General features: G+C 41.1%; 1 protein-coding gene across 1 annotated transcript in view; it reads right to left on the reverse strand.

Annotated features, from left to right (window-relative positions):
• Positions 1–2,150: 2,150 nt before the first annotated feature.
• LOC137433990 (nuclear factor of activated T-cells, cytoplasmic 1) overlaps positions 2,151–15,645 on the reverse strand; it is a 73,444-nt gene continuing 59,949 nt past the window's right edge. The window contains exons 11-13 of the mRNA XM_068126548.2: positions 10,548–10,680; positions 6,404–6,961; positions 2,151–2,541 (exon numbers count right to left, since the gene is read on the reverse strand). Coding sequence (XP_067982649.2) covers positions 2,516–2,541; positions 6,404–6,961; positions 10,548–10,680 — 717 coding nt within the window. The 3' untranslated portion in view covers positions 2,151–2,515. The remainder of the gene's footprint in view (positions 2,542–6,403; positions 6,962–10,547; positions 10,681–15,645) is intronic.

Below are 15,645 nucleotides of genomic sequence, written 5' to 3' on the forward strand. Positions count from 1 at the left end.
CTTTTTAATAAATTTGCAAAACTTTCTAAAATCCTGTTTTCTCTTTGTCATTATGGGGTATTGAGTAGATTGATGAGGGAAAAAATGAATTTAAACGATTCCAGCATAAGGCTGCAACATAACAAAATGTGAAAAAAGTGAAGGGGTCTGAATACTTTCTGAATGCACTGTATATAAGAGAGCTGTTGGTCTGTCTGTCTGTGTCGCCATTTTTCTCAGAGATGGCTGAACGGATCTCAATCAAACTTTCAGAGGTTCATCAGTGAGTGCCTGGGAGTGTTTTAGGCAAAAAAAAAATTTGGAAAAAAAAATGTTCGTTATTATTATTCTTTTTTATCTCTCTATTATATAGTGCTTAAGCCTTTTTGATTAATGACAGTTATACACAAGTACACATTCGCATAAATAAATACAAAACAATTACCAGACATTTGAACACAAATAATCAAACAATTCCAGAAGCAGTTGAAGTTGGTGTAAGGCTTCTTCTTCTTCCTGAACGTTATCATACTTAACTCAGAAACGTGATGAACGGCACATCACCAGCAGATATTCAACAAAAAGGTAAAATGATGATTTGACATTTGTGATGAATTCTGATTTGGGTGGAACTGCTTTTCCATTATATTTGCCCTCATTTCAAATATGTTAATGTTTCTTTTTCACTTGAGCAACGCCAGGTACTCCAGCTATAAACGCTTTACTCAGGGTACAAATACAAATACAACTTTGTTTGGGGGGTAACATAGGCTATGTGGCGGCGGCCTCATTCGGGGGTGTGGGGGACTGGGAGAGGTGCGTAAATTCTCTATGTAAATGTGTACCGTGTAGCGCCACCTGGTGATGGTGTCAGAGGGTATTACAATTTCCTTTTTTACTTGGGCAACACTGAGGTTAAAGCGCTCTTTGCACAGGTAAATTTTTCCTCCTTCCCTTCCACCCCCCTCCCCCAAACCAGAGGGGCTTGTCAAAACCACTCCCCCCCCCCCCCCCAAAATGTATATGTAGCATATATTTCCCCTCCCTCTCCCCTCACCTCCCCCTTCCACTCCCTTCCTCACCCCTCCATCTCCTGCTTCCTCCCCACTCCCCCCCCCCCCCCACCAACCCCACCTCCACAGCTAGTAATAAATATTGAGAAAACAAATATTCAGTTATGACTTCCCATTTCCAGCAATTCTGAGGGTTCAGACACTTCTGAAGTTTGAATGTGCAGAGGGGACAAACAGAACGATAGCACCGATATATGTCATCAAAGTCATAATTCTGAAGAATCTTTTCAAGAAGTGTCCTGTTTTATTCAATGCGTTTCAACAAAAGACTTCATTTTCACGTCATAAAAGACCGGGGCAACTCTATGGCAGCATTGCAGGTGAAACAAATGACCTTTTCAATCTGTGTTGCACATTACAACCCTGCACACACAACACACACACACACACACACACACACACACACACACACACACACACACACACACACACACATCTCAACAATGAATGAATGAATGTAAACAAAACAATGAGCTCAAACAAATTTGTAATGACATTGTAATAGTTAGAACATCACTGCCAACCATGTTTCTCATACACAATGATAGCTGGTGCTAATTACGATCAGTTGTTGACCACAACTGTTTACACCCGGTAATGAAATTACTCTAAAGTTTCCCTTCCAGTTTATAGCTGGCCAAAGGCTGATGCCTTGTGAAATTTGTCTTTTCTTCAGGGTATAGTTCTCAGGAGGCTCATTTAGCCCAACTCAGGCCTTCGGCCTACTCCAGACTAGCAGGGAAACTTTTAGATATAGCAGTAGTTTTAGCAAATAAAAATATAACGCAAGTCAGAATAATCAGCAAGCTCGACCCACTCTAGGAATCCACCACAGTATGGAAATACACATTTTAATGTCAATATACACTGCTGGGGTAATATTTATAAAGGATACTTGACTGAGCGAGGTCTTTTCCTGGCACTTCCGGTGTTCACGGCCTAAAAGGCATCAGGGCTTGGGCTCGTCTGGCCGTATTGAATGTCTTTATGTCGGCAAATGATGGAGGAATCAGCAAAACAAATTCCGTCATAATCACCACGACGTCACGCAAAACTACATAATCACCGAGATTGGGAGAAATGCAACCAAGTCGAGAGTGTTTGTCCAAAAAATATTTATTGGAAAGTATTTGTTTCTCCCCCCGTCCATCTTTCTTTTCTCAAGACCTTTTGAGCTTTTTATCTTTTTGTTGACAAAACCTCAAGTTGGTTGTACTTTTGTGTTCCGCACTCCGTTCTCATCATTTTTGTAATGGTAGATTATCCCAGATACATTGTGCTATTTGATGTCTTCAAAACAAGGCCTCGTGTATCACCTTGCTCGGCCATGATGATGGCAAACCCTAAATTCGTCGGTCTTCATGCCTCGCTTGACCACTGCCCGTTTCGATCGACATCCCCTCGAATGGATTGGTGGATTGGTACAGGAAGTAGAAAAACCTCAATGCTTTCAGGCTAATGTGTTACTTCTTCAGTGACAACTCAAGAGCTGCAACACACAAAATGATGGTTAATTTATACATTCATGGATGAGCAACCAATCATCAATATGCTTTTGCCTTGAATCAAAGATTTCAATTTACTTCCCTCTCGGACTCTCTCTCTTTATTCAATACATTTGGTGTTGGCATCACCGATTGTCTTCAATTATGGTGCTCTGGATTTAGGCTGTTGCGGACACTTCATCGCGCAACGTGTGCATATTGATGTTGTCTACCCTGAGCAATTTATACGGGAATTGGTGAAATGATTCTGAGCAAAAGCAAGATGACACCAAAACATAGTCACATGTGCATGTGTAACAGAGATGTATCATGAACTTCCTTGTGAAGAAGAAGATCAAAACGATTGTGGCATTCATCGGAAACCGTGTGTGCAATTTCATGATATACATCTTTCATGTGGTAAGTGGTGTGTTTAAATGTTCAGAGAGTTTAAAAATTGCAAAGTGAGTGAACATTCGCACACACAATCAAATGGGTGTCACTCAAATAAAAATTAAACATCTATATTGAAAAGCTCTATATTTTGTCCAAATTTTGAAAAAACAACAAAATTATTGGATGTCGGTGATGATGGAAATCTGGAAACTCATATTTTCAGTTGAAATTCAATAAGGTTCGTGCAAAGTTGGGAACGAATGGACTTCTACTCATTGCGATGACAAACACTGGATTGTCATCGCAATTCAGACTCCACCAGGTCTCAAAATGACCTCGTGGGGACTCGAGCAGAAACGGGCAAGGAAGTAGCAAGTGCCCGTACAATTCAGACTTGTGGCCTAATGATTGTCATCGCTTTCGGCCATTCAAACGACATTCGCAAAAGGTGAAGGTGCCATTAAAATTGTCCTGAAAATGGCCGTGCACACGTTCAAAAGATAGATGTGCAGATGCAAGTGAGGTGCTGCCACATCGATGGGACAGGTGCGACAGGTAGGTAGGTACGACGGCGTGTTGAAAAGTAATGCCTCCTATTCTATTTCTCCAAAACAGGTAAAGATATTCGAATGAAATAAAGACATAAACTATTACTAACATCAATCTTTATCCCACCATTGTGCATGTTTATTTCTCAATAACCACCACTGCGGTACACACAGTTCTGCCAACGTTGGAGTAATTTTATGACGTCACGATATAACTGTGCCACCTGCGGACTTAACCGGCGCTTCACAGCCCAACTCTCATGGACGTTGTCGTTGGAAGGAAAATGTTCTCCACGAAGGTGTTCCTTAACCCTTTGAGGACCACAAGCATATTGAGAGTAATCCCAATTTGTGTCGTATTAATTTGGCTATAATAATCACGAATACGAATTGAAATTCAAGAGTATACATGATGAAAAATACACGTTTTTCTAATCAACACCAAAAATGAAAAACTACAATGGTTCTCGGTAGAGAGCATACAGTAGAGCCAGGGTGAACAGTTTACGTTTTGTATCCCACTGAGAGGTCTAAACTGGATCCAGACCTGAACCAAAATCGAATTGATTAGTCCTCGTCACACACCCAACCTGCCCACCAAGTTTTTTTTTTTGGTCTGAATCGGTCCATTACTTTTTGAGATATTATGTTCATAGACAAACAAACAAACAGGGGTGAAAACATAACCCCCGTCCACTTTTGTTGACAGACATAATTACGGAAACGACAAAAGCTTTTACTCGGTGTTAGCTGCAATGTTTGCCAATATATAAACATAAAGTTTCTGTAATAAGTCTGATATGAATCTAAAATTGTAAGGAAAATATCGGAGATACACGACTTTAAGGTTTAGGGACATGTGTGTCCCTTGGTCCTTAAAGGGTTAAGTTTGTGGAAGAGAGGAAAATCTGACGGAGCCAAGTTGGGGTTGGTGATCATTTGTGGTGGTGGTGGTATTCCATCGAGCATCTTATTCTTAGCGTCATTATGGTGCAATTTGGTGCATCCAACTCTCATCTCCAATCATCTAGTCTCCAGTCAGTCATTCCAACCATCATCTCCAGTCAGTCATCCCAACTCTCATCTCCAGTCAGTCATCCCAACTATCATCTCCAGTCAGTCATCCCAACTATCATCTCCAGTCAGTCATCCCAACTATCATCTCCAGTCAGTCATCCCAACTATCATCTCCAATCATCTCGTCTCCAGTCAGTCATCCCAACCATCATCTCCAGTCAGTCATCCCAACTATCATCTCCAGTCAGTCATCCCAACTATCATCTCCAATCATCTCATCTCCAGTCAGTTATCCCAACTATCATCTCCAGTCAGTCATCCCAACTATCATCTCCAATCATCTCGTCTCCAGTCAGTCATCCCAACTATCATCTCCAATCATCTCGTCTCCAGTCAGTCATCCCAACCATCATCTCCAGTCAGTCATCCCAACTATCATCTCCAGTCAGTCATCCCAACTATCATCTCCAATCATCTCATCTCCAGTCAGTTATCCCAACTATCATCTCCAGTCAGTCATCCCAACTATCATCTCCAATCATCTCGTCTCCAGTCAGTCATCCCAACTATCATCTCCAGTCAGTCATCCCAACTCTCAACTCCAGTCGGTCATCCCAACTCTCATCTCCAGTCAGTCATCCCAACTCTCATTTCCAATCATCTCGTCTCCAGTCAGTCATCCCAACTATCATCTCTAATCATCTCGTCTCCAGTCAGTCATCCCAACTATCATCTCCAATCATCTCGTCTCCAGTCAGTCATCCCAACTATCATCTCCAATCATCTCGTCTCCAGTCAGTCATCCCAACTATCATCTCTAATCATCTCGTCTCCAGTCAGTCATCCCAACCATCATCTCCAGTCAGTCATCCGAACTCTCATCGCCAGTCTATCATCCCAACTCTCATCGCCAGTCAGTCATCCCAACCATCATCTCCAGTCAGTCCTCCCAACTCTCATCGCCAGTCAGTCATCCCAACCATCATCTCCAGTCAGTCATCCGAACTCTCATCGCCAGTCTATCATCCCAACTCTCATCTCCAGTCAGTCATCCCAACTCTAATCTCCAGTCAGTCATCCCAACTCTAATCTCCAGTCATCCCAGCTTTCATTTCCAGCTCTCCACGTTTCACAGCAATGATGAAGTCACGCTGTCCTCTGCCATCTTGACTAGCGTGGCACTGAGACATCCCATGTCAGAATCATGAACCTTCACACCTAGTGGCGGGAAGAATTAATGTGCGGACTGCGCTTTGTTTCATTAGAATAAACTTATCTAGCGTTCCAGGGAAAATTAATAGGAGGCATTACTTTTCAACACGCCATTGTATGAGGATGGGAAAAAATAATCAGCAGGTGATAAATGCCATTTCCTCTGCCATTAATGGCGGTTCTGTTGCTGAGTCGTATGTATGGTACCAGCCCCCTGCCCACAGAGATGCTGGCACAAATCACACCAACCTCATGTTAAACCGGCCAATGCCGAACCAACCATGCCCGTTGCAGCGCCATGCACATGATGAGGCATTTATGAAAATGATCTGGGTTTCTTCATCTATTGTGGCACTGATGCAATCCCCAGCTCCCTCCTCCGCTCCCCTCAATGTCCCACCTCCTCTCCAACGGTACCTGCCTCCATTGTCTCGAATCAAGACTACTCTGTCATTTCCCTACCAAGCAATTGCCATCATTGGCAGTGTCTTTTTATGCTTAAGGATCAAGACCGTGTGTATATATATATAATCAAGTCTTATTACAGCAATTGAGTCAATTTTCAATGTACACAAAGCCAACAGTACAGAATGAATGAGATGAGTTGATGACTGGTACAGGAAGTGTAAAGTCAAAAATTAAGGGTCAACTGAGGTCCCAAATATAAGTTATGTTGAAATAAATGATTATATACCTTCCTCCATCAAACTGTATTGGGAGCACACGGTTGAATAATTGTCCCCATCGGGCTCCAGTTTCACACCGAGTCCCTGGTGAGTCAGAAATGGGTCGTATAATGGCTGAGGGTTCAAATGGAAACCCTCTTGATGAAGGGCTTCAGTTCCCCCATGAGAGGTGGTGCCGTAGCCAAGTAAGGCCGAATGCAAGGAGTGTGAGTTTATGTGGGTGGATAGTGGACTTTGGAGCCGTGTGTATGTTTGCAAGGACAACGCAGGCTCAAGCCCCAGTGAAAGTTGGTCGTATGCAGCGGAAGTTGCGACCGATGGATCGCAGCTGGTGTAAATTAAGGAGGCTGGTGATGGCCGAGGCTTATCTGTTGGCGGTTCAGAGCTGTAACTTGAAAAAGAACTGCAGAGAGCGGAGCGACTGGATGGAACGTCACCGGAGCACACAAAGGCAGCACGTGCAGCTTCTCTGGGCCCGGGGAGGGGAAGCAGGTGCTGCAGAAGTGGGCCGAAGGCCAGGACGTCATCGTCACCTGGTTCATCCTTCACACAGCATGACGGGCCATCTGTGTGGCACACATTGGGTGCTGTAAGAGTTTGCAAATAATACGACTTCCTCTTCTGAAGATAAATGTTTACAAAACACAAATCTCTTCAAGAACCAGGATGCACACAGAAGCCTCGTATTGTTTCCAGTCATCTACAGCTTCTGCATTCCACTTAAGATAACTCGATGGAACTAAACATTGGCGTGTAATGCAAAGGAAGGGTGCAATTATTTCAATCTTCGACAATTAGATGACACGAGTACATCATTAGCAGCGGCACATTTCTTTTCATGAAAAATTAGTTTTAAAATTCCCATCGTTGTAGCTGCGGTAATGTGACACCTGGCTGGTGTTGTGCCTGGCCAACGTGCATTCTAGCAGTCAGTCCATGGATCTATACCTATTACTCTCAATTCCCTTCCTGCCATATTGGACCCATGCGCAGCAGGGTATTGCAATCACTGTGTGTGTGTGTGTGTGTGTGTGTGTGTGTGTGTGTGTGTGTGTGTGTGTCTGTCTGTCTGTCTGTCTGTCCAGGCCGCAACGTTTTTTTTTTTACCATTTGAGCTATTGTCATCAAATCTTCTCCAATGTTTTGTTATAATACGGAGAAGGCAGATTAATCATTTTGTCAAACGGTCAAAGGTCAACATCACATAAAATCATAAATTTTCATCCATTTGACCTGAAATTTCAATTTACCATTTGAGTTTTGTCATCAAATTTTCAATAAAGCTTTATTATGAGAATATGGAGAAGGCAAATTAATAATTTGGTCAAAAGGTCAAAGGTCAGCGTCCCATAAAATCGTCAATTTTCATCCGATTGACATGCAATTTTTAGAATTTGCACATTGGATCACTCCATCAATTTTCAACCACGAAGTTGGTTCACCAATCAAAAGCAACAGGCAGATCGTTTTTTTTTTTGATCAAAAGGTCAAAGTTGCGTAAAAGCACCAATTTTCATCCCGATTGACCTAAAATTTCAGGAATTTGCATATCCGGTCACTGAATTGGCTCACTAATCAAAAGGTAGGAGTCGATTGTTTTTTAGATCAAAAGGTCAGGGTTCAAATGGTGAGCTGTAATTTTAAGAATTTGCATATCGGGTCACAGAATTGGTTCACCAATCAAAAGCTAGAACCTGATAATTGTTTTAGCTCGAAAGCTCAAAGGTCAAGGCTGCATAAAATCCTCAATTTTCATTCTATATATATATTTTAAACTGTTTTCGTTATTTTGAGCATACAGAAGAAGACGACGACTGAATACAAATGGACGCAGACGGTGTTTGCATTTTCACATGCTTTCTAGTATTGAATCTGCACACATAACCTGAACATTTTCACATTCATCAACAAATGTATTACTGACTTTCTCACTGTAATTTACATGCGATACAGTCCACTCAAGTTTGCCTGTTACCTGCGGCCTTTCTCGCTCACCTGAAACTATATTCTCAATCCCGTATCCTTTCTATTACATCCAGTCTACCACAACCTGAACGTTTCAGCATTTATCACCAAATTATATTGATGCATTTTAACCATTGCAGCAAGTCTCAATGCAATTACTGACATTTGCCTTCATTGCTCAACAATAATACAGGACTTATTTCAAAAGAATGTTGAAACACATGACTTTTCACACAAAAATATATAATTTTTAGCAATCAAACACGGGTTCAAACTAGAGAGTTCATAGAACCCATTACCCCGTGCTGTCTTGAGAAATAAGAACATGGGCAGTGTTTACGAGCGGAAAATTTGATTGGTAGAGATGATGTAAAATGCCATAATATTTTATCAAACTACTGTTACACAACACAACAACATGCATTTTAAAGGCCGAACTACTGTTATCAGTATCAAACTACTGTTAAACGGAAGGTATTTGAAAGTGCCGAAAAGGCGATTTGTGTTCATCAGTGTTCAAGTATACAATTCAATCATACTAAAATACGCCATTTTGTGTCTGTCTGTCCGTCTGTCTGATGAATTTTTGACACCAATACATTGTCCTTACTTACCCAATCTCAACCAAACTTGACAGGATGACGAAGGGTTACATAATGAAGGTTGTAGCGCATTCATTTGCCCCTCTCCCCAAGGGGGTTTTCTCCCCCGAGCACGTTTCCCCGCCATTGCCGTCAATGGTGTTGCGTGTTGAGGTGTATATCAATGTTAAATTAGCTTTATCGTGGCGTTTGTCCAAAGAAGAAGATTTATCATGGCGTTTTTCCAAAGACGCTTTTAATATACAAAATTAATGATAAATCACATATTGTTAATGTTATTACAAAACAATATTAATACTAATAATCTCCCACTTCCCCAAGGCGTTTTTCCTGCAGTGATAACGTGTATAAATAACTTATAGTTATAATGGTGTTTACGTGGGAGCAACGGCTTCTACAGGAAGTAAAAAATATTATAAACCACAAACACGTATGCTTAGCTTTTTAAACAGTCGCTAATGCTCTTTATAACACTAAATGAAGAAATTTGGAGGAATCCCGACATGCGTGAAGGAATGTTTACTTACAGAACTGAGAGATGATCTAATGTACTCGATATAACCCACAAATGTTGGGTTAATAACATGGCTTTTTCTGCCGCTACCGTGGCATTTTTCATAGCGAACTTTTGAAATTCGCTCCTGCTGTTTGATACGAAACTGAAAGGGAGAAGCTCGGGTTGTGCTCATTTACCAAGCAGCTAGCTAGCGCTTGCCCAGCCAGCCGTTCCTTAACGGTTTTGAATGGAGTGCTTGCTCAAATGTTTAAACCACTTGGCGATCTCTCCACAAGAAACTTGCGAAATGAACACACACCCAACGTTCTTGAGATCCGACCATAGATCGACTGTAATCTACATACCCCACGAGGAATTACCCTTTTTTCCGCTCCCGTAGTGAGCGGGTGTACTAGTTTAAATAAAATAAAGATTTTAAAGGTTGTATAAAAAAAGATTCTGGATTAAAGTTTACCACCGTTGATGCAGCATCTTTTACATCACCTTATTTAACACATTACATTCATTCTTTGTGCCTGTTGTTTGTGTCCTTTATGATGTCCCAAAAACAGTAAGTTTCCTGTTTGGAATGATTTTCAATTTTGTTTGACTGCGAGACAGCGAGACAGGCAAGCAGACAGCCTGAACTAATTACTTTATCGTGTTGCGGGTTGCGCGCCTGCACGCTCGGGCCGAGCTTCTGTACAATGTGCCAAATTCAGAGCCAAAGTACTGCTAAACTGTAGGTTTGTGTTCCGATTCATGTTCTCCAGTGTTAAAAATGTGAAATTTAATTTGAGTGAAGTAGTTCCTCGATCAAAGACTGATAGAGAGCGTGAATTTATTGATTAACCCCGCTTTGTTTGTGCTATGCACGTGGGGTAAAAGTCCTGTTCTGATTCTGATTTATAAGGGGTACTGCATCAGCAGCACTGCTGCACCCCCAGCAAATGATGTTAACTGCAGCCACATGTTGCATGCGAAAGAAGTATTTTATGGAAGGGAACGGAGTTTACAAGAGCACGTATAAAATATTTTCACCACCATAAAAACCCCAAAAGTCTCATCAATCGATCATCAAATTCTCACCTGAGGTGGGGAGGTAAGTAAATGGGTAGAGCTGGCTGCGCCTCCTCTTGCCATTGCTAACAAGAAAATGGATGTGTGTTGGGACAGAAAGATTTTGGTTGCAATACGGAGGTACATTCACCACCAGGCAGGTCTGCAAAACAAAGCACACTTGCCATATTCATATATGAGAACTTTGCAGGAAAAATGACCAACACCTGCAAATAATATTATGGAAAAAGCATATATCAATGCACAACAGTCGGTTATAGGAACATTCATTGTATGAGAAAACAATACAAGAAAGAGCTCGAAAGGATTAAGGAAAGCGAAGTGGAGGCCTACATCCTTTGCACATGTCAAAACAATGTCGGATCTTCGAGAACCTTGATGGTCTTTCTCAACCTTGTGATTTTAATACTACTCTTGACCCATTTGTCAGCCGAGCAATGAGCAATGCACACAGAGTTCTGCTATAAATAACAGGCTGTATCCCTTTACATTGTTGGCTCAGTCGGTCCCTCTCACCGTCTATTTCCAAACACTCGCACGCGTGTGAAACGTGCAATCGTTGCAAAGAACGAGGTATGAGTACTACGGCCAGAGTCATATCTTTAAACTCCATATTCGGTTTATTCTGAAAATTACATCAAAATGAACACATGATGCCTGATAATAAAAAGTCCTTTAAAATATATTTACCTCTTCTACCTAAGGTGGACGGAGGTGATGTTTTCACCTCTGTTTGTTTGTCTGTCTCTGAACAGGATACCTTAAAAGGGTACAGATGGATTCGGACGAATCTTGGTGGACAGGTTGGGTGTGGGACAAGGACAAATTAAATAGATGTTGGTGAAGATCCGAATACGAGAATTCTTCAATTTTTCAAGTGATTCTTCATCATTGAGAGATAGTGCCAAAACGATATATAATAAGATATTTCAAAAGGTCGTGGACAGGTTATGACAAAACTTGGTGAATGGGTTGGGTCGGTGACAAGAACAGCAAAGTCGATTTTGGTTCAGGTCCAAATACAGATCCGGCCTATTAGTGAGATACAAACCGTAAACTGTTCGGCCTGGCGGAGGTATGCGCTCTACCCAGTGCCATTCTAGTTTATCAATGTTTTGGAACATTTATAAATTAGAGGATTTCTGCCTGTTCAAGCATTGTGCACCAGTCTGGAAATTAATCAAATGCATACATGTTCACTCTTTTTCACAAATGATCTCAAGCTGCCACAATGGGTAGATTGGCATCACGTATAATGCACATGGTGAGGCAGGGTAGGATCAAGATTACCCCTTTCTTGAAGCTCATTCATTATGATGAGCGAGTGTGGTCGTTTTATTGAACAGTCTGATATGATCGCAGCATGTCAATATAAAGTTCATCATTCACCTAGTACCAAGGAGAGGACATAAAGTAGTCTTTGCAACTATTGTTAAATTCATAGTGATGCAGAGGAAAAATAAGTTACACATGGAACCCAACAGGAAAGTTTTACGGTTCATCCCAACACTTGTTCGTACTTGGGGCCTGCTTCGTTATGTGTATCTGGGAGGAGTAACAGATGTGTGCAGCCACATCCACTGTGTTAGACATTACAGAATTAATTAAATGAGAGTTAAAAGTTGGTTGATTGCTGTGTGAGACGCGTCAAAGAGAATAGAGTAATTACAGTCACGTGAAAAAGTAAGTACACCCCATGTAAAGTTTTGACTTTTTCAACATATTTCAACATACAGCTATTTGATCTTCATTTCAACAATATTGATATATAAAGGTGATATAATGTAACAAATATCATGAAACATTTACATTTTGTAGTCAATTGTATAATTTAAATAAACATAAATGCAAATTTCACATGTGGAAAAAGTAAGTACTAGTCCTTGTGCCCACCGTCGAATTTTGAAGTTTGACTACCAAAAAAGAGGGCAAGTCGCCACTATATTTTTCAGTTAGAATTATATATTGCCTGTATGAAAAAATGTGATGGACATTTGAATTCGGTAGCTGAACCCATTTTGGTGGCCATTTTCCAAAATGGCCGCCAATTTCATATTTCATCAATTTTCATATTTCATATCTCATAAATTTGGCCGTAACTTTTAATCGGCTGGTCTGAGGCACATGCTCCGCGACATAAGATATGTTCAGTATGTCATTTGGCATATTTTAAAGTAAACTAAAAGGAAATAGGTTAACTAGCTGTCGAGATAATTGAGAAAATATGTCACAAATGTGCAATTTCAACGCAAAAATGCTCAACAAAACCTGATATCATTGCAATATATATTACATTTTTTCATATACAAGCAACATGTAAGACTAGCTGAAAAATATAGTGGCGACGTGCCCTCGTTTTTGGTAAACAAACTTCAAAATTCGACGGTGGGCACAAGGACTATATCTATATATTTAAATATAAATGCATCTATCAAACCAGCAAAATATAATAGATGTGTTGTTTGTGTATTCTCAGGTATTGAGTGAATCCCAAGCCAACAAGACAAACCATGGCTGAAGCAGAATTGAAAGCGAAAAAAAGGAAATTGTCTCTCCAAACATGCATTATATGCACGAAAGCGTCACCACTGCATGAACTATCATCATCACAAGATGAACAATCATGGGTCGTATTGCAGGCAGCCGCAAGGGTAAGGCAATTTGAACCAATTCTTAATTTGAAACATGATTCAACTGGTATACCCACACTGCATTACCATAGACAATGCAGAGCACAGTTCACCCACAAAAAATCATTGGCCAGTTTGTCAAAACAGGAAACATCCACAAAAGAAGACAATACCTCAAACCCAAGAGAATCATCACAACAAGTGCGCACCACACATACGAGAGTCTATGACAAAATATGCATTTTTTGTCAGAAGACAACAAAGTATATGAGAGGTTCAAAGAGTCGTGAACCTTTGAAACAAGCTGTGGAACTTAGAGCAGACAAAACACTTCGCGAACTTGCAACCCAACGCCTAGATGAACGAATTCTTTCGATAACTTCACGGGACATCGTAGCGGCTGAAGCCCAATTCCACAGGACCTGTTACAGGGCATATACACGTCCACAGGCACAAAAACCTGCCCCAGATGAGAACCCTTACCAAGAAATAGAGAAAGCCGCCCTTACATCGCTATTTGCTCATATTCGGGATGATTTGTTTTCCAACCCACGCATTGTTCCTTTCACTGAACTTACTGCGCATGTAGTATCGGTCATAAAAGCACGGGGAATAGGAGAGGTCACAGATGCGACAAGGAACCACCTACGTAGAACTCTTGAGACTGAATTTGGAGAGTCCTTACATTTCTTCACAGTAAGTCGCCAAGTGTATGTTAGACCAGACAATTTGACGGCTGAATCAATCATGATTGACTACATACAATTGAAAAACAAACTGGACGCATACGATGAACAGCAAGCTGTTGACATGCTCCAACATGGTGAATGACGAAAAAGAATTTCTACAGGTTGAAAACGTTTCGTCGGATAGCGATGATGACTGAACACACATTGTTTACATATAAAGTCTGCAAGAACATCAGAGGCCTACACATATTCATCAATCAAAGGCGTGCCTTCTAGATGGATCTACGTGGGAGATGCAGGTGGACTTGCACCAGAAGCTAGCCTTTCCAGATATTGTGCATTCAACCCTTCGGCCAGATGTTGTTATCTCGTCAACTCAGGAAGGCAGAGGACAGTAATACGCAGACGAGGAGAGCAAGCAGGGAGGGCGTCATGCTGGTTATGGTATCGTCGCGAAGATCCCCATTGGAAGCCGCATAAAGACAAATGGGTCGAAACGTCCAGTGACAGTTGGCAACCATCTGATGATGTCAGCGGTGAAACAACAAGGGTAGTACGACGAGCAACCGGGGGCATACAACTCCCAGAAGTCAGACGATACAAGCCTGTCCAGAGTACGAACAGACACCATCATCGGTAAGTGGATTATTATATCATGTATATGAAATGACTGCAATCAAACGTATATCATTCTTCACCTGAAGTAACATAAAATGGCTCTACGTTAAAATTTCTGTTTGCAAATGTCCCTATATATAACACACAACTTATAGATTTTATTCTTCATTCCGTTTTTACGGATTTGAAGAATGTTTTTTGGGTGTAAATTACCCTCAAAATTCACTGGCACAGGGAAACTCTCCACAAGCGCACAGCCTATTAATTAAATAATTAATGACAGCCAGCAATGAAAAATATTCAACCTTCCCCAAGCTGGGCAAGTTGAGCATTTTTGCATGAAAATTACACATTTTTTACATATTTTCCCAATTATCTCGACAGGTAGTGAACAAATTTCCTTTTAGTTTACTTTGAAATATGCCAAATGACATACTGAACATATCTTATGTCGGGTGCATGTGCCTCAGACCAGCCGATTAAAAGTTACGGCAAAATTTATGAGATATGAAAATTGATGAAATATGAAAATGGCCGCCAAAATGGGTTTAGCTACCGAATTCAAATGTCCATCACATTTTTTCATACAGGCAATATGTAAGGCTAACTGAAAAATATAGTGGCGATTTGCCCTCTTTTTTGGTAGTCAAATTTTATCTGGCTCATGGACTATACACCCCTACATTTATCACTACTTCAAATACCTAAAATTAGAATCAGGTGCACCAGCTCAGGGGCAAATGATTAGAACATCGTTAGAGAGGATCTTAGAGGAACCTGTCTTATTTAAACCTCAGACATTTAGTTTGGTTTGCTCTTTGTTGTTTAAGTGTGCGGCGTCACCATGCCGAGATCAAAAGAGCTCTCTGAGGCCTTCAGAAAGAAGGTTGTAGATGCCTACAAGTCTGGGAAGGGATTTAAAAAGATCTCCAAACAATTTGAAATCGATAATTCGACTGTCCGGAAGATCATCTACAAGTGGAGAAGATTCCAAACAACTGCCAACTTGTTCAGGCCAAGCCGCCCCAGCAAGTTCAGCCCGAGAGCAGACCGCAAGATGCTGAAAGAAGTCTCTAAGAACCCCCAGAATGTCATCACGGGACCTACAGGTAGCTCTTGCCACTGTTGATGTCAAAGTGCACGAGTCTACCATTAGAAAGAGGCTGCACA

This window comes from Myxine glutinosa, chromosome 10 (genome assembly GCF_964187855.1).
Source record: "Myxine glutinosa chromosome 10, kmMyxGlut1.1, whole genome shotgun sequence".
NCBI lineage: Eukaryota > Metazoa > Chordata > Myxini > Myxiniformes > Myxinidae > Myxine > Myxine glutinosa.